The sequence below is a fragment of the Salvelinus fontinalis genome, chromosome 42 (assembly GCF_029448725.1).
Source record: "Salvelinus fontinalis isolate EN_2023a chromosome 42, ASM2944872v1, whole genome shotgun sequence".
Classification (NCBI taxonomy): domain Eukaryota; kingdom Metazoa; phylum Chordata; class Actinopteri; order Salmoniformes; family Salmonidae; genus Salvelinus; species Salvelinus fontinalis.
The window spans coordinates 20,492,228-20,517,521 of NC_074706.1; the positions used below are offsets into that span (position 1 = coordinate 20,492,228).

General features: G+C 42.7%; 1 protein-coding gene across 1 annotated transcript; it reads left to right on the forward strand.

Moving 5' to 3' along the window:
• The first annotated feature begins 1,844 nt into the window (after positions 1–1,844).
• On the forward strand, positions 1,845–23,494 carry LOC129840986 (uncharacterized). The gene is made up of 6 exons (XM_055909065.1): positions 1,845–2,462; positions 5,921–6,051; positions 6,246–6,431; positions 12,897–13,049; positions 13,429–13,540; positions 20,407–23,494. Exons 1-6 carry the CDS (start codon positions 2,168–2,170, stop codon positions 21,366–21,368), a joined length of 1,839 nt encoding a protein of 612 aa, XP_055765040.1. The 5' UTR covers positions 1,845–2,167; the 3' UTR covers positions 21,369–23,494.
• The last annotated feature ends 1,800 nt before the right edge of the window (positions 23,495–25,294 follow it).

Genomic DNA, 25,294 nt, shown 5'->3' on the forward strand with positions numbered 1-25,294 from the left:
TGGCACAGCTAGACCACTGCGCCACCCGGGAGTCCCTTGTAAATATTTTCTTAACTCTTCTTGAACTGCACTGTTGGTTAAGGGCTTGTAAGTAAGCATTTCACGATAACTTGTTGTATTTGGCGCATGTGACAAATAAACTTTGATTTGATGTTCCTCTCCTGAAAACCCTGACCAGTCGACAGATGGTGAACTCTCAGAAATTGAACCTGAGAAAAATGAATTGTAAGAACCTGCGCTGAGAGGTGAGGTGAAGGCTTCCAAGCCTCAGCCGAATGACCAGGAAAATGCCAGAGATGTCTTGGGCCCAGTGGGAGTACAATTCGTGAAGCGCATGCTAACAGATACATTGTGATAGAGCTAGTTAGCATTGGCTTGCGAAACTAGCTCTAACTTCCTTCATACTGGACACAAAGACATAAAAATGGTATCCCCTAGTTCATCTGCCTGGGGAAGTAGTATCCTGAAGTATCCCTTTAAATTGTACTGTACAGATGGTACAGAAGATTGAATTGGTAGTAGCAGAGAAGTTTTGGGGTGTTAGATTTGAATGTAGAAGGAACTACGGGGGTTTTGAGAGAAGGGGTTCCAGCTTCCACGCCGACGGTGTTGGTATAGGACCTGTTAGGGCCAAAGTAGTGTGAAGAGGTGGTGGAGTGTGTTGGGTGTATTTTCATAGGCACTAACACCCGCCATGGTTTGTTGTACAAAGCCTATAGGGAAATTAATGGAGTTTTTGGATAAATGTCGAAAATAACGTCTGTGGTAAACACAGGTTTTGTCTGAATACCCATACCCATACCAGTGTACTATATACTTAAACTGCATGGTATGTACTCATCTCAGTGCTAGAGGCGCCACTACAGACCCTGGTTCGATTCCAGGCTGTATCACAACCGGCCGTGATTGGGAGTCCCAAAGTGCGGCGCACAATTGGCCCAGCGTCGTCCGGGTTAGGCCATCATTGTAAATAAGAATTTGTTCTTAACGGACTTGCCTAGTTAAATAAAGGTATAAAACAAATTGTCTCATACTATTTATGACAATGTTTAGTAAAAAGTATGCGTTATGCCACAGCCGTAGCGTACTACTTTGATATGGCTTCGCAGATATAAACCAGAAAGTGCATTCTCAAAAATCTCTGGATACACAGTTCTAAATCCAAATATCATCCCTATTTATAAATCTGTTTTCAAAGATGTTCAATTCAATGGTCATGATCATTTTTAGGACAACAAAACACACATTACATTTTAACACAGAGACTCTTTGCTCGTCTTCTTTGCCAACTTAAATTAGTTTTTTGTTTTACTTCCAGAGTACTATGATATCTCAATGTCCTCCTTTTTTTCCGGCTTGAATGCATTGTGGGTGTGAAATGTCCAAAAAGTTTACAATTCATTCATACTACATGACAAGCCGAAATGAGTATGACATCCAGGCATTTAAAGCGTACAACATTTTCAAAATGTCACATACTATAAAACAAAAATCACATACTCAAACGGCCTTTCTATTTAGGATGTAGTATGGGTATGTGGATACAACCACTGGCTTAGATCTTATACGTTTTGTTCTATGACAATCTTAATCAGCTAACATTAAGGCCTAATATTAACTTTGCGGTCCACCAGCCACTGGCAGGTACAGGAAAAAAATCTACCAGACACTCTTTTTTTTTTTTATCAGTCAAAATATTTTTGGCCCATAATTACATACAAAAAACTAAAAACGGATGACCATGCTTTGTAATGTTTCTAATACAATACATGTATTGCTAAGAAGTAACGTGGTATATTGCTAAATTTCACAAAAGAATGTGTGACTTCAGTCTTATAACCAAAATATCAGATGATATTCCCCTTTTTTTGTGAACAAATGTGCAATGGACTTTCCGAACAGTGAATGGCAGTCATACCCAACAAAGCGTCTAGCCGGCCGGAAAACCACACGAAGAAGTAGTAAACGGAAGTGAACAGTGATCAAGAACAATTTCCACGTTAGCAGTTTTTTGTTATTTATACATTTATTAACACCCTGGAACTCAAAATATGATTAATTTAACTGCACAGCATTACTTATGTATCCCTGGCAGTGTTTAATTCGCGTTGAAGACAGTACTTGGTTTATATAGTTAATGATAGTTAGCTGCTAACGTTAGCTAACAATGGCTACCTGTAACTCAAACGTTATGATTTTTCACACTCAAATAGCCTCCATTATGGAGGTGCTAGCGAATGCGGCCGTTGCAGAGATCTGTAAACTCGTAGACGACGACTATGCAGTGTTTCGTTTGGAAATTACTCAAAGCCAGAAAGAAAACAGGGCATTGCGGAGGAAACTACAGCTAATTGAACTGAAGGTGACACGGGAGCGCGCTGAGAGGACAACGCGAGAGCGCGTCCTCGCCAGTCGCCCCAGTAGTGTTAAGATCCCCGACCGATACAGAGGAATAACAAGAGGTAGGCTACACTTTGCAGAAGGCCCAGGCTGCGGGGCCTGTTGTCCTGTTCCCCTCTGCGCATGTGTTCAGATGTCTTAACCAGAGTTTGGTCTTGGTCAGTTTTTGGATAGTATGCAATACTTCCCCTATCGTGCATTTTCCCCCCCATGTTACCTTTATTTTACCAGGCAGGTTAATTAATAAGACATACTTATTGCACAAAGACTATTCAAACCAGATTTTTGATTTACTTTATTTACTATTGTCATACTCAATTTAAATAATGTGATGGATGGAACAAAATCAATAAGTGTCAAGAATTTATTATAAGTCTTACATTACATCCAGGGCCGTATTACCAAACGGCAAGCAGCACATGTGTCTTAACCTCCCAGGGCCCCCCACCAATATTTTGGGGGCCCCAATATTTTGCTGGGGGAGGTCGGGCTCCCCCAGATAGCATATGAAAGCACCAGTTGTGGGCAAGGTTCCCTTAACATTTTTGGGGCATTGAGCAAATTTTAACATGCAGCTGGCCAAGAACATAGCAGCACGATTTGCTCTTCACTGTAGTCAGAGGGATAATTTCATTACTATGTATGCCAGTCTTTCTTGACTAAAAGTTAAGGAGAGACCGACTACATCGCTTCTCGTTTTTTATAAGAAATGCTTCTCGTTTTTTATAAGAAAATTCCTAATTGTTTTCATAGTCAACTTACACATAACACTGACACACACTTAACCCACCAGACATGTCACCAGGGGTATTTTCACAGTCCCCAGGTCCAAAACAAATTCAAGGAAATGTACTGTATTATACAGAGCCGGGATTGCATGGAACTCCCATCTCATATAGCGCAAGTGAACAGCAAACCTGGTTTAAAAAAAATGAATAAAGCAACACCTCACGACCAATGTTGCCTTAAATTGTTGGGGGGCACTCAGCAAATTTTTGGTTTTGTGAGGGGAAACTTGAACGTTGTGAGCTAGGCTGTACCCTGCAAACTAAAGGGATTTATTCTGAGCAGCAGTCCTTCTTCGATGAGGTTTAACGGCAGTTGGCATCCAATAAATGTTGCATTACCGCCAACTACTAGACTGAAGTACAACGCTCTTATACTTTTGCTTGAATAAATAAATACCATCTAACACTACACAAAAGAAGAAAGAAAAAGATCACCACCCTACTCCACTATTTAAAACGATTTAGTGCTACCTCAGGCCAACAACCTGAAAGGATGGGACACCACCACTTAACACACCCTGTAACTCTTCTGATGTCAAGTCTCGCACATCCAAATACCTCTCTGCAGTTTTCTGTGACTTACGTTCCATCCCTGCAGTACAGTTGATAACCATTTCTATAAATGCTAAAAATCGAGTCTTACTGAAACATATATCACGTGTTGGCCTATCCCTCTGTATTGGTACAAATCTACTACTCACGCCCCTCCTCTCAGGATCCCTCCCCCTTGACCGATCTTCCTCTACTTTCTTCACTGCCTCAGCATATGACAACTTCTGCACTACTCTGACCCTGGAAACCTCAACCTGAGTCTCTCACACGGGACATTTCTGATGCCCAGCCCCATGGGCACCCCTACAATTAACACATACCACTACTTTCCCCAATGCTACACATTCCTTTGTCTCATGCCCTTCTGCACACTTCTCACACCTAGGAACCTCCCTCTTATACACTGCTGCCACATGCCCAGAGCAGCAGTCCTGGAGGAGGTGGTTGTGAGTTGGTTGTGGGTCACCTGGAGGTCAGGCCCCCCCAGATAGCATATGAACAGGTCATAAACTGTAGAAAATGTGTAGAATTGCAGGCATTTCGGTTAAAAACTCAAAAAGTTTCTCTCAGCCTCAAGTCAAAATGTGTACAATATCATGAGATTAGCTATAAAACAGTAAATTTTTCTCTCTGCCTCATGGCAAAATATGTAGAATTGCAGGAAATGAGCTTGAAATGAGCTAAATGTGTAAAATAGCATGAGATTAGCTATAAAACTGCACATTTGCCCTGGAGGTACAGTGGGGTCCGATATTATTGACACCTTTGATAAAGATGAGCAAAAAAGACTAAAATAATAAATTATTAAAATACGGAACTATATTGTATGACTTTTTGTATATTATTTTCACCACCACTGATGGTCATGTCATCTGACTAAAGCACTGCTTCCAATCCAAGTGACAATGCTGTTTAGCAAACTCCAGGTGTTTTCCTTTTTTGGATGACATGAAAATAGAGCTCTTTGGCCACGCATACCGGTGGTGTTGAAATGAGGATGCATGAGCAGAAAATAACCCCATACCTACTGTAATATATGGTGATGGAGCTTTGATGTTATGGCTCTATTTTGCTTCCACTAGTCCTGTGGCCGGTGGAAGTAGTCCATAAGCGCAGACAAAGGATATCAAGAATCTGGAAAGATTCTGTATGGAGGAATGGTCTATAGCCTTGTTCACATTGGCAGTTTGAAGTGACAATTTTTCTTCTTCTTGCGTATCTGATTTGAATCTGATCTTTTTCTTGCATTCTGACAGCCAAAAAGCACATTGAATCAGATATTTCAAGCCATTAAAATCTGATTCCTGGCCATGCAACTTGTCTGAACAGTCAAATCTGATTTATTTGCCCTCGAGTGGTTTTTAAGACTTATTTGGCATATCTTGTTGCTTGCTAGCTACTCTGTTGACAGTTTTTTTTGGTAGCTAACTAGCTTGTTCATCGTTTACAGACAAATGAGTGAATATGCTATAAAGCTAAACGGCTTCCCAGCCAGCTAGTTGACTGCTGTGACTAGCCAAAAAGGACACATTTTGAAAGTTGGATCTTTAAAAGCATTCATAGCAGGCATTGTTGTCACCTTAGCTTGCTAAATAAGTTCTGAGTGATAGGAAGCATGTGCACCACCACCAATCAGCCTACACAACTGTGCGCACACCCGACGTTGCTATTACAACTAGTGTAGCCATGTCAGGAAATGACTGATTTGAGCGTCAAGGCCTTCAGTGTGAACAAGGCTTTTACATCCTTCCAAATGTGTTCTCCAACTCAAAAAACATTAGGAAAAGGCTCCCTGCCATTATCCTCACAAGGTGAGGTATTGAAAACAGTAGTGTCAATCATTTTGACCTCTACCCTTTTTGAGAATTGTATTTATTACTTGTTAAAATCTATTTCTCAGAGCAATTGTATTATTATAATTCCCCCCCCCAAAAATTGGAGCATGCAATAAAGTTCAGTATTGTAAGGATTTATTTTATACAGTCATTTTTGTTCATTTTTATTATTAAGGGTATCAATAATTTCGGGCCCCACTGTAGATGCCCCGGGGCCCCAGATGTGGTAGTCCAGCTCTGCTTAAAGTTTTGCCAATTGTAGTCAGTGTCATTAGTGTACAATTAAGTGTTGAGCATTGACAGTACCTAACTTAACCACCCGTTTTCCCCCAATAACTCTCTCAGGTGAAGGACATCTCACTGGAGGCCACAGGAGCTTTGTGAAGCCTGCAGGACACAGAACATGGAGAGATGACCAACCAATAACTATTGATGAGGGGAGTGGAACCTCAACCCAGCGCGTTATCGTGATAGAGGTTTGTGTAATAGTGTAACATGACAGTCCATCAAATGTGTCCTGTTTATTTCAGAAAGACTCCCCTCAGCTATACACTTGCTTACATGGACATCCTTATTTATCTGCCATAAGGGATCTTGTGAGACTTCTCTATGACATTGTTATCCAATTTAACTCATGTACCAATAATAACCTCCTCTCTTCTTGTGTCAGTCTGCAGATGCAGAGGAGGCAGGTCTTGGAGGATCGTCTCTGGTCAAACAGGAGAGGACTGAAGGAGAGGAGGACCCACGACACAGCATAGACATCCAGATTGGAGCGGTGGGAGTGGCGCCCCCTGTAGCCACGGAGGACTTCGCCTCCGCGCCCCATCCTAGGGCCCAATGCAGCATCACGGAGGTCAGTGGAACGCCGAATGCTGTCCTGAAGTCAGAGAAAGACACCAAGACTTTAACTGTAACACAAAGGTTCTTACACACAGGACCTAACCAAATGTCAGACCCAGAGAGACTGGAGCTGGGACCACTGGGCTGTCCTGCTGCTCCTGGCTCAGATTATTTACTTTACGGTAACCCGAGCCTGAGGACGGTTCATTCCCATGGGGACTCGGGTGACGTGTTGGAGACTGGCAATGATTCATCTTGTTCTTACACAACAGAGATGGACCCTGGCAACATGCCCTTGGATTTAGAGACACAGACTGATCAATCTAGAGGGGACTGGAACCGGTACAGTAGTAGTGTATACTCTGAAGGGTGCCTAGATAAGAAAGGGGAGGTTATAGTCATAGATGAGAGGACTGTGAAGGGCGAGGCTCCTCTGACATGGAATGTAGATGAGAATCACTTAGGAGTAGGACACTCACAAGGCAGAGATTTCTTAGATTACAGAGAAAGCTTAGAGACAAATCCAAATGTTGCGTCCCATTCCCCTTTACACACGCTCAGGGATCTCGACACAGTGTCCACGTTGATGGGGCCTTCCGATTCACAGAGCCGGGACTTTTTCGATCCGGTATTGAACTCTAAGGATCAAAGGGCCAAGGCTCGGGGAGGGGGAGCAACATCAGGCAATAGTAAAGAGAAACGGTTCTATAATGAAGGCTTCAATTGCCCCCAGAAGGTAGAGATCCACCAGAGGGTCCACATAGGGGTGAAACCCTTCAGCTGTACCCAGTGCCATATGCAATTTGCTGAGGCTGGCAACCTGAAGAGGCACCAGAGGGTCCACACAGGGGAGAAACCCTTCAGCTGTGTCCAGTGTCACATGCATTTCGCCCGGACAGGTGACCTGAAGAGGCATCAGAGGGTCCACACAGGGGAGAAACCCTTCAGCTGTACCCAGTGTCACATGCGCTTCGCCCAGGCTGGCAACCTAAAGATGCACCTGAAGGTCCACACGGGAGAAAGGCCATTTGCCTGTCCACACTGCGGGAAGAGGTTCTCAGAGAGGAGATGCCTCAGGATACACCAGCAGAAAAAACATTCCATTTTATAACAAAGAAACCATTCCACTCAATAGCTTCTGACACTTAGATCTAACCCTGCATTAAAGACAAAGATTCATTTTCATTGTTGTCAGCAGATGCATTTCAAGTAACAAGAGTAACAGATTTCAGTGTTGAATATTCCTGTGTAAATATTGCATCCAGACAAGTATTTTTCAACATTTTGTTACTTTACATCCTTATTCTAAAATTGATTTTATATATTTTCTTCATCAACCTACCCCATAATGACAAATCAAAAATAGTTGTATTTTTGCAAATTTATAAAAAATAACTGAAGTATGACATTTACATAAGTATTCAGACCCTTTACTCAGTACTTTGTTGAAGCACCTTTGGCCGAGATTACATCCTTGAGTCTTCTTGGGTATGACACTACAAGGTTGGCATACCTGTATTTTGGGAGATTCTCCCATTCTCTGCAGATCCTCTCAAGCTCTGTCAGGTTGGATGGGGAGTGTCGCTGCACAGCTATTTTCAGATCTCCAGAGATGTTCGATCGGGTTCAAGTTCGGGCTCTGGCTGGGCAACTCAAGGACATTCAGAGACTTGTCCCGAAGCCACTCTTGGCTGTGTGCTTAGGGTCGTTGACCCGTTGGAAGGTGAACCTTCATCCCAGTCTGAGGTCCTGAGCGCTCTGGAGCAGGTTTTCATCAAGATTTTCTCTGGACTTTGCTCCGTTCATCTGTCACTCGATCCTGATTAGTCTCCCAGTCCCTGCCGCTGAAAAACATATGCTGCCACCACCATGCTTCACCGTAGGGATGGTGCCAGGTTTCCTCCAGACGTGATGCTTGGCATTCAGGCCAAAGAGTTAAATCTTGGTTTTGTCAGACCAGAGAATATTGTTTCTCATGGTCTGAGAGTTTTTAGGTGCCTTTTGGCAAACTCAAAGTGGGCTGTCGTGCATTTTACTGAGGATTGGCTTCAGTCTGGCCACTCTACTATAAAAGCCTGATTGGTGGAGTGCTGGAGAGATGGTTGTCCTTCTGGAACATTCTCCCATCTCCACAGAGGGACTCTGGAGCTCTGTCAGAGTGACAATCGATTTTTTTGGTCACCTCCCTTGCCAGTTTCGCCAGGCGTCCAGCTCTAGTTAGAGTCTTGGTGGTTCTAAACTTCCTCCATTTAAGAATGATGGATGCCACGGTGTTCTTGGGGACATGTCTCAGAGCTCTATGGACAATTCCTTCGACCGCATGGCTTGGTTTTTGCTTTAACATGCACTGTCAACTGTGGGACCTTTATAAAGACAGGTGTGTGTCTTTCCAAATCATGTCCAATCAATTGAATTTACCACAGGTGAACTCCAAGTTGTAGAAACATCAAGGATGATCAATGGAAACAGGATGCACCTGAGCTCAATTTCGAGTCTCATAGCAAAGGGTCTGAATTTGCAAACATTTCTAAAAACCTGTTTTCGCTTTGTCATTATGGGGTATTGTATGTTGATTGATGAGGAAAAATAATTTATATAAGGCATATAAACAATGCACAAAAATATAAATGTAAAGTGTTGGTCCCATGTTTCATAAGCTGAAATAAAAGATCACAGAACTTTACCATATGCACAAAAAGGTTATTTCTCTCAAATTATGTGCACTAATTTGTTTACATCCCTGTTAATGAGTTTCTCCTCTGACAAGATAATCCATCCACCTGACAGGTGTGGCATTTCAAGAAACCGATTTAACAGCATGATCATTACACAGGTGTACCTTGTACTGGGGACAATAAAAGGCCACTCTAAAATGTGCAGTTTTGTCACACAAGTTTTTTTACCCCCCTATTTCTCACCAATTTCGATCTTGTCTCATCGCTGAAACTCTCGAACGGGCTTGGGAGGCGAAGGTGGAGTTATCCATACTCTGAAACATGCCCCGCCTTTGAGGGAGCGTGCAATTGGCATGCTGACTGCAGGAATGTCCACCTGAGCTGTTACCAGAGAATTGAATGTTCACTTCTCTACCATAAGTCACCTCAGCGGTTTGCTGATGTGAACAGAATGCTCCATGGTGGCGGTGGGCTGATGATATGGGCAAGCATAACCTACGGACAATGAACACAATTGCATTTTATTCGTAGCTATTTGAATGCACAGAGATACCATGACTAGATCCTGAGTCCCATTGTCTTGCCATTCATCTGCCGCAATCGTCTCATGTTTCAGCATGATAATGCACTGCCCCATGTCACAAGCATCTATACACAATTCCTGGAAGCTGAACATTTCCCAGTTCTTCCATGGCCTGCATACTTAGACATGTCAGCCATCGAGCATGTTTGGGATGTTCTGGACCGACGTCTACGACATTGTTCCAGTTCCTGCCAATATCCAGCAACCTCACACAGCCATTGAAGAGGAGTGGGACAACATTCAACAGGCCACAATTAACAGCCTGATCAACTCTTTGCCAAGGAGATGTGTCGCGCTGCATGAGGCAAATGGTGGTCACACTGGATACTGACTGGTTTTCTGATCCACGCTCCTGCTTTTTTTAAAGATATCTGTGACCAACAGATGAATATCTGTGTTCTCAGTCATGTGAAATCCATAGATTAGGGCCTAATGAATTTATTTCATTTGACTGATTTCCTTACAGTGGCAAGAACAAGTATGCGAACCCTTTGGAATTACCTGGATTTCTGAATAAATTGGTCATAAAATTTGATCTGATCTTCATCTAAGTCACAACAATAGACAAGCACAGTCTGTTTAAACTAATAACACACAAACAATTGTACTTTTTCATGTCTTTATTCAACACACCATGTAGACATTCACAGTGCAGGGTGGAAAAAGTATGTGAACCCTTGGATTTAATAACAGGTTGACCCTCTTTTGGCAGCAATAACCTCAACCAAACATTTTCTGTAGTTGTGGATCAGACCTGCACAATGGTCAGGAAGAATTTTGGACCATTCTTTTTTACAAAACTGTTTAAGTTCAGCAATATTCTTGGGATGTCTGGTGTGAACCGCTCTCTTGATGTCATGCGACAGCATCTCAATCGGGTTGAGGTCAGGACCCTGACTGGGCCACTCCAGAAGGCGTATGTTCTTCTGTTGAAGCCATTCTGTTGTTGATTTACTTCTGTGTTTTGGGTTGTTGTCCTGTTGCATCACCCAACTTATAGTGAGCTTCAATTGGCAGACAGATAGCCTTACATTCTCCTGCAAAATGTCTTGATAAACTTGGGGATTCGTTTTTTCCGTCTGATAGCAAGCTGTCCAGGTCCTGAGGCAGCAAAGCAGCCCCAAACCATGATGCTCCCTCCACCATTTACAGTTTGAATAAGTTTTTGATGTTGGTGTTCTGTGCCTTTTTTTCTCCACACATAGTGTTGTGTGTTCCTTGCAAAGAACTCAACTGTGTTTCATCTGTCCACAGAATATTTTGCCAGTAGCGCTGTGGAAGATACAGGTGCACAAACTTCAGAGGTGCAGCAATGTTTTTTTTGGACAGCAGTGGCTTCTTCCGTGGTGTCCTCCCATGAACACCATTCTTGTTTAGTGTTTTACGTATCGTAAACTCGTCAGAGATGTTAACACTCTAGGATTCTTCTTAACCTCATTGAGCATTCTGTGCTGTGCTCTTGCAGTCTTCTTTCCCATATGGCCACTCCTAGAGAGAGTAGCAACATTGCTGAACTTTCTCCATTTATAAACAATTTGTCTTACCGTGGACTGATGAACATCAAGGCTTTTAGAGATACTTTTGTAACCCTTTCCAGCTTCATGCAAGTTAACAATTCTTAATCTTAGGTCTTCTGAGATCTCTTTTGTTCGAGGCATGGTTCACATCAGGCAATGCTTCTTGTGAATAGCAAACTCAAAATTTCGTGAGTTTTTTTTTTATAGGGCAAGGCAGCTCTAAACCACATCTCCAATCTCGTCTCATTGTTTGGACTCCAGGTTAGTTGACTCCTGACTCCAATTAGCTTTTGGAGAAGTCATTAGCCTAGGGGTTCACATACTTTCCCCAACCGACACTGTGAATGTTTAAATTATGTATTCAATATAGACAAGAAAAATACAATAATGTGTGTGTTATTAGATTAAGCACGGTATCTTTGTCTATTGTTGTGACTTAGATGAAGATCAGATGCCATTTTATGACCAATTTATGCGGAAATCCAGGTAATTCCAAAGGGTTCACATACTTTTTCTTGCCACTGTATACGAACTGCTGTATGTTGCATTCATATTTTTGTTCAGTGTATATAATCCTAAAATGTCTGTTACATATTGTGTTTGTACTGTGTAGGCTATATGTTCACATGCCTATTTCATTCAATTACTTTATTTCTTTCCCAAGACACTTTTAGTGAGAAAATGAATGCAGTTTATCAAGTTCATGCAGATTTTTTGTTGATGTGTGTGTGATTTTCATATGGTGTATGTCATGGAATTATTGTCATCAAAAGGAGAGACTTTTACATTTCTTCAAAACAAGTAAACTTGGTTATTTAATTACTGCAGTAATGGAGCTTGTCAACGAGCCCCCCCCTATGTGATTCGTTGAGAGCCCAACCAGCAGGACTAAGCCACAGCATTTTATAGCGAAGTCCATCCTCCTGGATGTTCATGACAAATCACAGATGCATAGAATGGGTCACAAGGTTAGGATTCGTATGAAAGATACTAATAATTCACAGCAAACAGTATCTGCTGTAAAGACTGATCTCATTGTGTAGAAACCATGGTCTGGACCCCAGCTCCATACTGGAACCATCTCCCCCTGGTACCCCATTACAGAAACATTAACCCATGCTTTGGAATGCAGTATCACCCAAAAACATTGTAAATCTTCTGTCAGTGTTAAATCTCCCAGAGGCCCATCCTCAGTAGAACACTCACAGATGAAAGTGTTCTAAGAACCCCCTATTCTGTTGCAAAAAACAACCATATGATGCAATAACAGTATTATAACAATCTTGCTATATGTATTTAAAACTTGTTTGATTAATAAACACAAAATGGGACTTTTCATTCTAAGACTTGTTGATTCTCTTTAGTATGCATCACATCTGATCTCACCCTATTCTGCATACACCCAACAGTGCTTTATAACCAATATACCTACACATACCCACACAAACACCTACTGTATGTCAAAATAGGTTAGTCAGGTTTGTCTGACTTTTGACTTATCATAGCTGACTTATTTACCCACAACAACCTATTTATGTCCACCATGATGGGTTTAACAACAATGAAGTCATTCTGTAACTACAGTATAGGCCTCAAACGTAGTGGGGATGGGTAAACACTCCATGTTGAAAGTGTGTTTATTATCTGTGTGTACGTACCTGAGGGAGTGTATGTCTGTGTAATCTGTATCACCTCTCTTCCAGGAGGAGGAGAGTCCAGAAGTGCTGCTGGTGAAGGAGGAGGGTCTGGGGAACCCTGAGGAGACCATGGTCATGGATGACAACCAGACTACACCTTCTCCTGAACCCACAGAGGAACCAGCTGAGCAGCACAGGACCACACACAGTCTCACTGAGGTGAGCCCACTGTGAACTACTGTCTGAATGGTATTAGGTCAGGGCCCATATCCACAAAGCCTCTCAGAGTAGGAGTGCTGATCTAGGATCAGATTAGCCTTTTCGATCATACTGAATAAGATTACATAGACAGGTGGGGACCCGATCCTCGATCAGCAATTCTATTCTCAGACTCTGTGAATACGGGCCCAGGTCTTGATTAATTTTGTCTAAAGTGTGGGACCATTCCTTTCAATTATCAAACCATTAAAGAGTGCAATAGCATTACATTTTCATGTTACATAGCAATCCCTCATTGGCCAATCAGAAGATGTTCCATAGCAGGGTGCTCATATCAGATGTCTTGATCCAACATCCTCTCACTCTGTATCTCTTACAGTCAGTAGACATGGAGGATGGGAAGCCTGATCTGCTGCTGGTCAAAGAGGAGACAATAGAAGATGGACCAGAGAGCATTGATCTGCTGAGTGGACTAAAGATGGGGGAGCAAGGTAAGGGAGAAATACATATAGCCTACATACAGTAATAGATCTTAAATGGGAATAGTGATACTCCTGGCTATTGTTTTTTCTTCATTCATTCATAAAATAAAATAAAAACAAGTTATGTTTACCTTCAAAAGTTTCACGTTTTATTTGTCGCATGCACAAGTACAGTGACATTTTTAACTTGCAAGCCCAACCCAGAAGTACAGTATTCAATATCAAATAATATAACTAATAAAAAATATTAAAAAGGAGAAATAAGAGAGGAAGCTATATACAGTACCACATGTACAATGTGCACTGATACTGGAGTGTTTGAGGTAGATAGATGCCTTCGGTAGGTATTCACACCAGTGGCGGTCGGTGCCATTTAAGATGGAGGATGATTTTTTTTAAATGAGCATGGCCTTTTCTATTACAGCATATTTGATAACTGTCATTCGTATTTTATTCATCCAGCCCAATGTAACATCGACAGGTTTAGGATACTACATGATACTCAAATGTTCCCTATACCCATAATGCTACAAAAGGTCAAGAGAAAAATGAGAGTAATCCAGAAGGTTGACACATTCAATACCACCTTGCACACCCTTGCCTGAAACTAGCTGATCTATGGTGTAGTCATTAGTCCAACAGTTGCAAATGAGAGTTTCTATTGGACAAATATAGGTATGTTTATTCCCGTTTGCTTCCGTTTGCTTCCGTTTAAGAAATGTTTTTCAACAGAATCATCAGAATGAATACACTCCTGATCACCGCAAACACAGTTCACTTTCATAGCAGCCACATACAAAAAGCATGATCATTTGCTAATTGTATAATTCCTTCTCGCATCTATGCGCTCTCCTCCTGGACTTCAGTGCACAATACAGGCAAAAAAAAACATTCCAAGCCAAACCTTCATTCCATAACTGCTAACCGCTACACACAGTTAGGTGTGTAGACAACACATCGTTGTCACCTAACGTCATAGTCAACATATCTAGCTACTAGCATTAATAAATCAGCAACGAACGTTAGTTTACAGCAAGCGGTTTAGCATTTACACCGGCGGGAGTAAATTAATAAAACCAAAAGCTTACCTTGACTTGGAAGAGCTCCAGTGTTAGATGTGCTATGTTAGCTAGCTGTCTCTCTCTCTCTGTTTGAGCCGGTGGTACGCTAGCTAGACAAGTGAAAGTATTTTTTTTTATATATACACCAACTTTCAACAGTTTGGGGTCACTTAGAAATGTCCTTGTTTTGAAAGAAAAGCAAAAAAAAATGTCCATTCAAATAACACTTTATCAGAAATACAGTATAGACATTGTTAATATTTCTCTTATAATTCACTGTATCAAACAGTTTGGAAAATTCCATAAAATGATGTCATGGCTTTAGAAGTTTCTGATGGGCTAATTGACATAATTTGAGTCAATTGGAGGTGTACGTGTGGATGTATTTCAAGGCCTTCAAGGCCAATTTCCAAATGTCTGAAGGTACCACGTTCATCTGTACAAACAATAGTACGCAAGTATAAACACCATGGTACCACGCAGCCGTCATACCGCTCAGGAAGGAGAGCCGTCATACCGCTCAGGAAGGAGACGGGTTCTGTCTCCTACAGATTTTGCGAAAAGTGCAAATCAATCCCAGAACAACAGCAAAGGACCTTGTGAAGATGCTGGAGGAAACAGGTACAAAAGTATCTATATCCACAGTAAAACGAGTCCTATATCGACATAACCTGAAAGGCCGCTCCGCAAGGAAGAAGCCACTGCTCCAAAACCGCTATAAAAAAGCCAGACTATGGTTTGCAACTGCACATGGGGACAAAGATCATGCTTTTTGGAGAAATGTCCTCTGGTCTGATAAAACAAAAATAAAACTCTTTGGACATAATGACCATCGTTATGTTTGGAGGAAAAAGGGGGAGCCTTGCAAGCCGAAGAACACCATCCCAACCATGAAGCGGGGGGGGGGGGGGGGGGGGGGGGGGGCAGCATCATGTTGTGGGGGTGCTTTGCTGCAGGAGAGCCTGGTGCACTTCACAAAATAGATGGCATCATGAGGATATATTGAAGCAACATCTCAAAAGACATCAGTCAGGAAGCTAAAGCTTGGTTGCAAATGGCTCTTCCAAATGGACAATGACCCCAAGTATACTTCCAAAGTTTTGGCAAAATGGCTTAAGGACAACTTGGGGAAGACACCTGGGAATCTGTGCTGCGCAGGGTGCATTCGTCCTCTTTTAGCACTAGACACAGCCTCATTCAATTCAAGGTGGTTCACCGTATCCACTGGTCTGGGGCCAGACTTGGAAGAATATTCTCTGATTTTGATCCTACCTGTGTCAGATGTAAAATTGAACCAGCCACACTGTTGCATATGTTCTGGGGCTGTCATAAACTGTCAGGTTTCTGGGAATTAATATTTAAATGTTTCTCTGATATATATAACACTGTTATAGATCCCTCTCCCCTTACAGCCCTTTTTGGAGTACTGCCCATAGGTACCCCCCTGTCAAGAATCCAGTCGGACACTGTGGCTTATACAACTCTTTTAGCTAGACGGCTAATACTACAGAACTGGAAGATGGCAGCTCCCCCATCTTATAAATATTGGGTGAGAGATGTGTTGTGCTCTCTGAAACTAGAAAAAATTAAATTAAATTCACGTGGGAACCCCAAACTGTTTAATGAGGCTTGGGCTCCATTCCGGTCTTACTTTAAACAGTCCATCCTCTGATGGCATTCCTATTAAAACCAAAATAAGTCTGTATTTGACCCCCCTGTGACATAGAGGTTGGATGAGCATTTCTCTGTGTTTTTTTCTGGGGTGGGGGTGGGGGGCATTAAGGTTGATTTGCTTATTGATTGTGACCGGCGGATGCCTTGTTCATCTTGCCCGGGCAGAGACTAAGGTGTGAGCTTGTTTTTCCCAGTTATTTTTATTTTTTAATTCTGTTCACGCCTACATAAAATTATTATTATTCATTTTTTATTTTAAAGCATTGTAAACTTTTTATTTTTGGTCCAGTGGATGGTTGGTCTGTGGCCTTGACTGTCTGTGAGTGGTTGCATTTCTCCACCCCATCCCTTGACTGTTCACAGGAACAATGGTGAGGTGTTTGCTCTGTCCCTATACTATAGATTGCCCTTTAACCTTTTGTAGCCTTCTGCCTGGTGTGTTTAACTTGTCTAAAGTATGGTATCTTTAAAGTTATTTTTTTTATATGTATTATTTGTATTTTTTCTAGTTGAGTATATTATTTATATTGCTTTGTCTTGTCTGTGTGTGTGTAAAACTTAATAAACAGAGTTTTCAAAAAAAAAATGGCTTAAGGACAACAAAGTCAAGGTATTGGAGTGGCCATCACAAAGCCCTGACCTCAATCCTATAGAAAATTTGTTGGCAGAACTGAAAAAGTGTGTGCGAGCAACGAGGCCTACAAAGTTGACTCAGTTAACCCAGCTCTGTCAGGAGGAATGGGCCAAAATTCACCAAACTTATTGTGGGAAGCTTGTGGAAGACTACCCAAAACGTTTGACCCAAGTTAAACAATTTAAAGGCAATGCTACCAAATAGTAATTGAGTGTATATAAACTTCTGACCCACTGGGAATGTGATGAAAGAAATAAAATCTAAAATAAATAATTCTCTCTACTATTATTCTGACATTTCACATTCTTAAAATAAGGTGGTGATCCTAACTGACCTAAGACAGGGAATTTTTACTCGGATTAAATGCCAGGAATTGTGAAAAACAGAGTTTAAATGTATTTGGCTAAGGTGTATGTAAACTTCCGACTTCAACTGTACATAGGCGTACAGAGGTCCTGTGCTAACATAATTGCAAAAGGGTTTTCTAATGATCAATTAGCCTTTTAAAATGATACACTTGGATTAGCTAACACAACGTGCCATTGGAACACAGGACTGATGGTTGCTGATAATGGGCCTCTGTACACCTATGTAGATATTCCATTAAAAATCAGCCGTTTCCAGCTAAAATAGTTATTTACAACATTAACAATGTCTACACTTTATTTCTTATCAATTCAACGTTATTTTAATGGACAAAAAATGTGCCTTTCTTTCAAAAACAAGGACATTTCTAAGTGACTCCAAACTTTTGAACGGTAGTGTACATCCCCCAACCAGAAGCCATGGATTACAGGCAACATTCGCACTGAGCTACAGGGTAGAGCTGCCGCTTTCAAGGAGCGGGACTAACCTGGAAGCTTATAAGAAATCCCGCTATGCCTTCCGACGAACCATCAAACAGTCAATACAGGACTGAGATCGAATCGTACTACACCGGCTCCGACGCTCGTCGGATGTGGCAGGGCTTGCAAACTATTACAGCCTACAAAGGGAAGCACAGCTGAGAGCTGCCCAGTTACACGAGCCTGCCAGAGGAGCTAAATAACTTCTATGCTTGCTTCGAGGCAAGTAACACTGAAGCATGCATGAGAGCATCAGATGTTCGGACAACTGTGTGATCACGCTCTCCGCAGCCGATGTGAGTAAGACTTTTAAACAGGTCAACATTCAGAAGGCCGCAGGGCCAGACGGATTACCAGGACATGTACTCCGAGCATGTGCTGACCCACTGGCAAGTGTCTTCACTGACCTTTAAAAAAAATATATATATTTTTATTTTACCCCCTTTTCTCCCCAAATTTTCGTGGTATCCAATTGCTAGTAATTACTATCTTGTCTCATCGCTACAACTCCCGTACGGCCTCGGGAGAGACGAAGGTCGAAAGCCATGCGTCCTCCGAAGCACAACCCAACCAAGCCGCACTGCTTCTTTAACACAGCGCGCCTCCAACCCGGAAGCCAGCCGCACCAATGTGTCGGAGGGAACACCGTGCACCTGGCCCCCTTGGCTAGCGCACACTGCGCCCGGCCCGCCGCAGGAATCGCTGGAGCGCGATGAGACAAGGATATCCCTGCCGGTCAAACCCTCCCTAACCCGGACGACGCTGGCCCAATTGTGCGTCACCCCACGGACCTCCCGGTTGCAGCCGGCTGCGACAGAGCCTGGGCGCGAACCCATTCACTGACATTTTCAACCTCTCCCTGTCTGAGTCTGTATTACCAACATGTTTCAAGCAGACCACCATAGTCCCTGTGCCCAAGAACACTAAGGTAACCTTTTAAATGACTACCGACCCGTAGCACTCACGTCTGCAGTCATGTAATGCTTTGAAAGACTGGTCATGGCTCACATCAACACCATTATCCCAGAAACCCTAGACCAACCCTAATTTGCATACCACCCCAACAGATCCACAGATGATGCAATTTATATTGCACGCCACACTGCCCTTTCCCACCTGGACAAAAATAACACCTATGTGAGAGTGCTATTAATTGACTACAGCTCAGAATTCAACACCATAGTGCTCACCACTAAGCTGTAGACCCTAGGACTAAACACCTCCCTCTGTACTTGGATCCTGGACTTCCTGACGGGCCACCCCCAGGTGGTAACAACACATCCGCCACACTGATCCTCAACACGGGGGCCCCTCGGGTGCGAGCTCAGTCCCCTCCTGTACTCCCTGTTCACTCATGAATGACTGCACGGCCAGGCACGACTCCAACACCATCATTAAGTTTGCCGATGACACAAAAGTGGTAGGGCTGATCACTGACAACGATGAGACAGCCTATAGGGACGTCAGAGACCTGACCGTGTGGTGCAAGGACAACAACCTCTCCCTCAATGTGATCAAGACAAAGGAGATGATTGTGGACTACAGGAAAAGGAGGACCGAGCACAGCCCCATTCTCATCGACGGGGCCGTAGTGGAGCAGGTTGAGAGCTTCAAGTTCCTTGGCGTCCACATCACCAACAAACTAACATGGTCCAAGCACACCAATACAATCGTGAAAAGGGCACGACCAAACCTATTCCCCCTCAGGAGACTGGAAAGAATTGGCATGTGTCCTTAGATCCTCAAAATGTTTTACAGCTGCACCATTGAGAGCATCCTGACGGGTTGCATCACTGCCTGGTATGGCAACTGCTCGGCCTCCGACCACAAGGCACTTCAGAGGGTAGTACGTACGGCCCAAGTACATCACCGGGGTCAAGCTTCCTGCCATCCAGGACTTTAATACCAGGCGTTGTCAGAGGAAGGCCCCCAAAATTGTCAAAGACTCCGGCCACCCTAGTCAGACTGTTCTCTCTGCTACCGCATGGCAAGCGGAACCGGAGCGCCAAGTCTATGTCCAAGAGGCTTCTAAACAGCTTCTACCCCTAAGCCATAAGACTCCATTACACCCCCCCCCCCCCCCCCCCCCCCAAATCCAATACAACACATTACTGAGTACCATTCTCCATATTTTCAAACATAATGATGGCTGCATCATGTTATGTGCATGGGTAATCGTTAAGGACTGTATAGTTTTTCAGGATAAAAAATAAACGTAATGGAGCTTAGCCCAGGCAAAACCCTAGAAAACCTGGTTTAGTCTGCTTTCCATCAGACAATGGGGGATTAATTTGCGTTTCAGCAGGACAATGACCTTAAACAGGCCAAATCTACACTGGATTTGCTTACCAAGACAGTGAATGTTCCTGAGTGGCCGAGTTAGTTTTGACTTCAACGTACTTTAAAATCAATGGCAAAACTTGAAAATGGTTGTCTAGCAATGTTCAACAACCCATTTGATAGAGCTTGAGGAATTTTGCAAATATGTTGCACAATCCAGGTGTGGAAAACTCACCTAGAAAGACTCACAGCTGTAATCGCAGCCAAAGGTGCTTCTACAAAGTATTGACTCAGGGGGGTTAATAATTATATGAACTTGACCAGGTAATTGACAAGAAAACAACATGTTTTTAAAGTCTATTTTCTAACCTCTCCCTGCAGGTGATTGGCTGGAGGCTAACAGAGGGGACTGGGCAGCCCTTTTGAATTCCCAGGCCCAGACTGGTGCAGCCAAGGGCCCAGGGGACAACATCACTGAGCAGGGCAGAACCAGAGGCGACATGGTGGAGGTCAGTGGATGGGACAGCGTCTTCAACTCTGGACTTGGGAACAACACTGTTAACCACAACCAGAAACAGACATTCGAACACAAAGCAACAGCTGAACTTAGTCTCTATGACGACAGACTGTCTGAGACCAGGGAGAGGGGTAGATTTGGTCTGCAAGGACGGGGGCGTGTCCCTATGCAGCGGGAGAGAACAGACACAGACTCGGCTAGTGATGCTCCGTCCTGCTCCTATAGTTGTGATTCAGAGCGACTGATGACGCCTCAGATAAACCCCCTAAAAGGTGCAGCCTTCAGCCTGCCTTCTATAGGATCTATCAACTGGAATATGGACCCTGTGACAACACAGACCCTCCCTGGCCTTCATCCTCCTCACACTCTACTTATGTTAAACCAGACCTCAGACAATGCCAGTGCCTCAACACTAAATGGCTACACATGCCCATTGACAAATGACAGTAGTGGTGACGCTATCATCAGATCCGGTGGCAAAGAGAAGCGCTTCCCATGTTCATTCTGTGGGAAAGCCTTCAATTTCCGCAAACAGCTGGAGATCCACCAGAGGATGCACACAGGGGAGAAACCATTCGGTTGTCACATATGCCGAGCCAGTTTCTCCCACTCGTTCACCCTGAAGAGGCACCAGAGGGTCCACACAGGGGAGAAACCCTACACCTGCCCCCACTGTGAGAAGAGGTTCTCCCACCAGCACCATCTGAAGAGGCATTTGAAGGTCCATACGGGAGAGAGGCCGTTCGCCTGCACTAACTGTGGGAAGAGGTTCTCAGACAGGAGCTACCTCAGGATACACCAGCAGAAAAACCATTCCCATCTATAACTATTCCACTCGATAGCTTCTGATGTTTAGATCAGACCATGCATTAAAGAAAAATATGCATTTTTTGTTGTCAGCAGAAAAGATCCACAAATGCATTTGGAATAAGAGTAATAGATTTCAGATTTTCATCTAGATTTGTACAGTGCCTTCAGAAAGTATTCACACCCCTTGACTTTTTACACATTTTGTTATGTTACAAAGTGGGATTAAAATGGATTTAATTGTACTTTTTATGTTAATAATCTACACAAAATACTCTTTAATGTCAAAGTGTAAGAAGAATTCTAACATTTGTAAAACATTTATGAAAAATCAAACACTAATATACTGTATCCTGATTAGTATTCATACAGTGCATTCGGAAAGTATTCAGACCCCTTGACTTTTTCCACATTTTGTTACGTTATAATCTTATTCTAAAATGGATTCAATCATTTTTTCCCCTCAATCTACACACAATACTCCATAACGACAATGCAAAAAGTTTTTTCGAAATTTTAGCACATTTTATAAAACATTTCTTTCCTGAAATATCACATTTACAAAAGTATTCAGACCCTTTACTCAGTACTTTGTTGAAGCACCTTTTGCAGCGATTACATCCTCGGGTCTTCTTGGGTATGACACTACACGCTTGGCACACCTGTATTTGGAGAGTTTCTCCCATTCTTCGCTGTAGATCATCTCAAGCCTTGTCAGGTTGGTTGGGGAGCGTCACTGCACAGCTATTTTCAGGTCTCTCCAGAGATTTTCGATGGGGTTCAAGTCCGGGCTCTGGCTGGAACACTCAAGGACATTCAGAGACTTGTCCCGAAGACACTCCTGCGTTGTCTTGGCTGTGTGCTTAGGGTCATTGTCCTGTTGGAAGGTGAACCTTTGCCTCAGTTGTAGGTCCTGAGCGCTCTGGAACAGGTTTTCATCAAGGTTCTCTCTGTACTTTGCTCCGTACATCTTTCCCTCGATTCTGACTAGTCTCCCAGTCCCTGCTCGCTGAAAAACATCCCCACAGTATGATGCTGCCACCACCATGGTTCACTGTAGGGATGGCGGCAGGTTTCCTCCAGACATGACGCTTGGCATTCAGGCCAAATAGTTCAATCTTGGTTTCATCAGACCAGAGAATCTTATTTCTCATGGTCTGAGAGTCCTCCAGGTGCCTTTTGGCAAACTCCAAGCGGGCTTTCATTAGGGCAGTGGCGGGCACCAATTTTTGTCAACCGGTGATTGTCAAGCAAATAACTGTCTGTTGTCATGGAAAATTGCAAGATTATGTTATAGTGCTTGTAAGATTATATTATAATCTTTCTATTGCATTTGAATGGTTGTTTTATTCAACAGAATAGAATCTGTCGACTATTGTGTGTGTGTGTTCCACTGAGGATGGGCCTCTGAGACAGTACTGACAGAGGAGATTTACGATGTCTTTGGCCAATAAAGCCTAAAGAGCCTTCCAGATAGTGAGGTAATGTTTTTGTACTATGAACGAGATTAGAACCTCATCTTAGAGACCAAACTGAACGATAATTTATAGCGAATGCTATCTGGCTATGGGATACTCCTCTCTCAAGTAAAAGGCCCTTTGTGAAGAGTTCCTAAGATCTGTGGTTCGTCATGTAAGTTGAGAGGGGTGTATCTTGGCTATAAAAGATCTTTGTATTCTACTGTAGGGACTCTCTGTCACGGTCTGACCTTTGTTTTCCTTTGTTTTGTCTTAAGTTAGTATGGTCAGGGTGGGCAGTCTATGTTATGTGTTTCTATGTTTAGGTTTGTCAATTGGCCTGATATGGTTCTTTTGCAGTGTTTTGCATTGTCTCTGATTGGGAACCATATTTAGGTTGCCTGTTTTCACTGTTGGTTTGTGGGTGTTTGTTTCCTGTGTCTGTGTTCATGCCACACGGGACTGTTTCGGTTAGGTTATTTTATATTTTTTGTCGTGTTCAGTGGATTATATTAAAACATGGACACTTACCACTCTGCGTCTTGGTCCGATCCCTGCTACACCTCTTCAGACGAAGAGGAGGAAATCATCCGTTACACTCTCAGAATTCATTACAGACACTGAATTGATCTGAGAGTCAAAAGGCTATTGTAAAGCTCACATTATTAAAGATAAAGTTTAAGTATAACTCTGACTGGTGTGTGGTTTGTAACTCTCCTCATTTGGTAATACAGGAAATTGCTACAACACTGTCTCACGGTAATTGACATGGACACGTTTAGTCCTGGCTTCCACACACAGCCTACAAGCCACTGATGCAGACCTTAGGAGCATCTACATTTTAAAAAGCATAATAATAATTATGCTAATAATAATAATAAAACCATGTAATAAAGCCTACACCTTCACAATAAATCTATTATTTATTTTAGACAGGTCTAAAGAAGCATGATATGAAGAAAATGTAGTCTATTTCACAAGAACAGAATAGCATACTCTGAGTTGTCCTTATGTTAGGTCCTGAGCTGGCTATGCCAATTGGCTGTGGGCTACACACTTTCATTTAGCAGACAAGATTTGCTTAGAATATACTGTGGCATTATTTTACAGAATTTTATTTTATTTCACCTTTATTTAACCAGGTAGGCAAATTGAGAACACGTTCTCATTTACAATTGCGACCTGGCCAAGATAAAGCAAAGCAGTTCGACACATACAACAACACATAGTTACACATGGAGTAAAACAAACATACAGTCAATAATACAGTGAAAAATAAGTCTATATACAATATGAGCAAGTGAGGTGAGATAAGGGAGGTGAAGGCAAACAAAAAATATATATAAATAAATAAAAATATAAAAAGGCCATGGTGGCGAAGTAAATACAATATAGCAAGTAAAAAAAAGAAAAAAAGTAGAGATAGTAGAGATAGAAAAAAGTAGAGATAGAAATAATGGGGTGCAAAGGAGCAAAATAAATAAATAAATACAGTAGGTAAAGAGGTAGTTGTTTGGGCTAAATTTAGATGGGCTATGTACAGGTGCAGTAATCTATGAGCTGCTCTGACAGCTGGTGCTTAAAGCTAGTGAGGGAGATAAGTGTTTCCAGTTTCAGAGATTTTTGTAGTTCGTTCCAGTCATTGGCAGCAGAGAACTGGAAGGAGAGGCGGCCAAAGGAAGAATTGGTTTTGGGGGTGACCAGAGAGATATACCTGCTGGAGCGCGTGCTACAGGTAGGTGCTGCTATGGTGACCAGCGAGCTGAGATAAGGGGGGACTTTACCTAGCAGGGTCTTGTAGATGACCTGGAGCCAGTGGGTTTGGGGACGAGTATGAAGCGAGGGCCAGCCAACGAGAGTGTACAGGTCGCAGTGGTGGGTAGTATATGGGGCTTTGGTGACAAAACGGATGGCACTGTGATAGACTGCATCCAATTTACTGAGTAGGGTTTTGGAGGCTATTTTGTAAATGACATCACCGAAGTCGAGGATTGGTAGGATGGTCAGTTTTACAAGGGTATGTTTGGCAGCATGAGTGAAGGATGCTTTGTTGCGGAATAGGAAGCCAATTCTAGATTTAACTTTGGATTGGAGATGTTTGATGTGAGTCTGGAAGGAGAGTTTACAGTCTAACCAGACACCTAGGTATTTGTAGTTGTCCACATATTCTAAGTCAGAGCCGTCCAGAGTAGTGATGTTGGACAGGCGGGCAGGTGCAGGCAGCGATCGGTTGAAGAGCATGCATTTAGTTTTACTTGTATTTAAGAGCAAATGGAGGCCACGGAAGGAGAGTTGTATGGCATTGAAGCTCGCCTGGAGGGTTGTTAACACAGTGTCAAAAGAAGGGCCAGAAGTATAGAGAATAGTGTCGTCTGCGTAGAGATGGATCAGAGAATCACCAGCAGCAAGAGCGACATCATTGATGTATACAGAGAAGAGAGTCGGTCCAAGAATTGAACCCTGTGGCACCCCCATAGAGACTGCCAGA

Excerpts from the sequence above, each read along its gene's own strand:
- LOC129840986 (XM_055909065.1), top strand. The coding sequence starts at position 2,168 with ATGGCTACCTGTAACTCAAACGTTATGATTTTTCACACTCAAATAGCC. Across the intron at positions 2,463-5,920 it reads ATACAGAGGAATAACAAGAG|GTGAAGGACATCTCACTGGA; the intron begins GTAGGCTACACT and ends TAACTCTCTCAG. Across the intron at positions 6,052-6,245 it reads AGCGCGTTATCGTGATAGAG|TCTGCAGATGCAGAGGAGGC; the intron begins GTTTGTGTAATA and ends TTCTTGTGTCAG.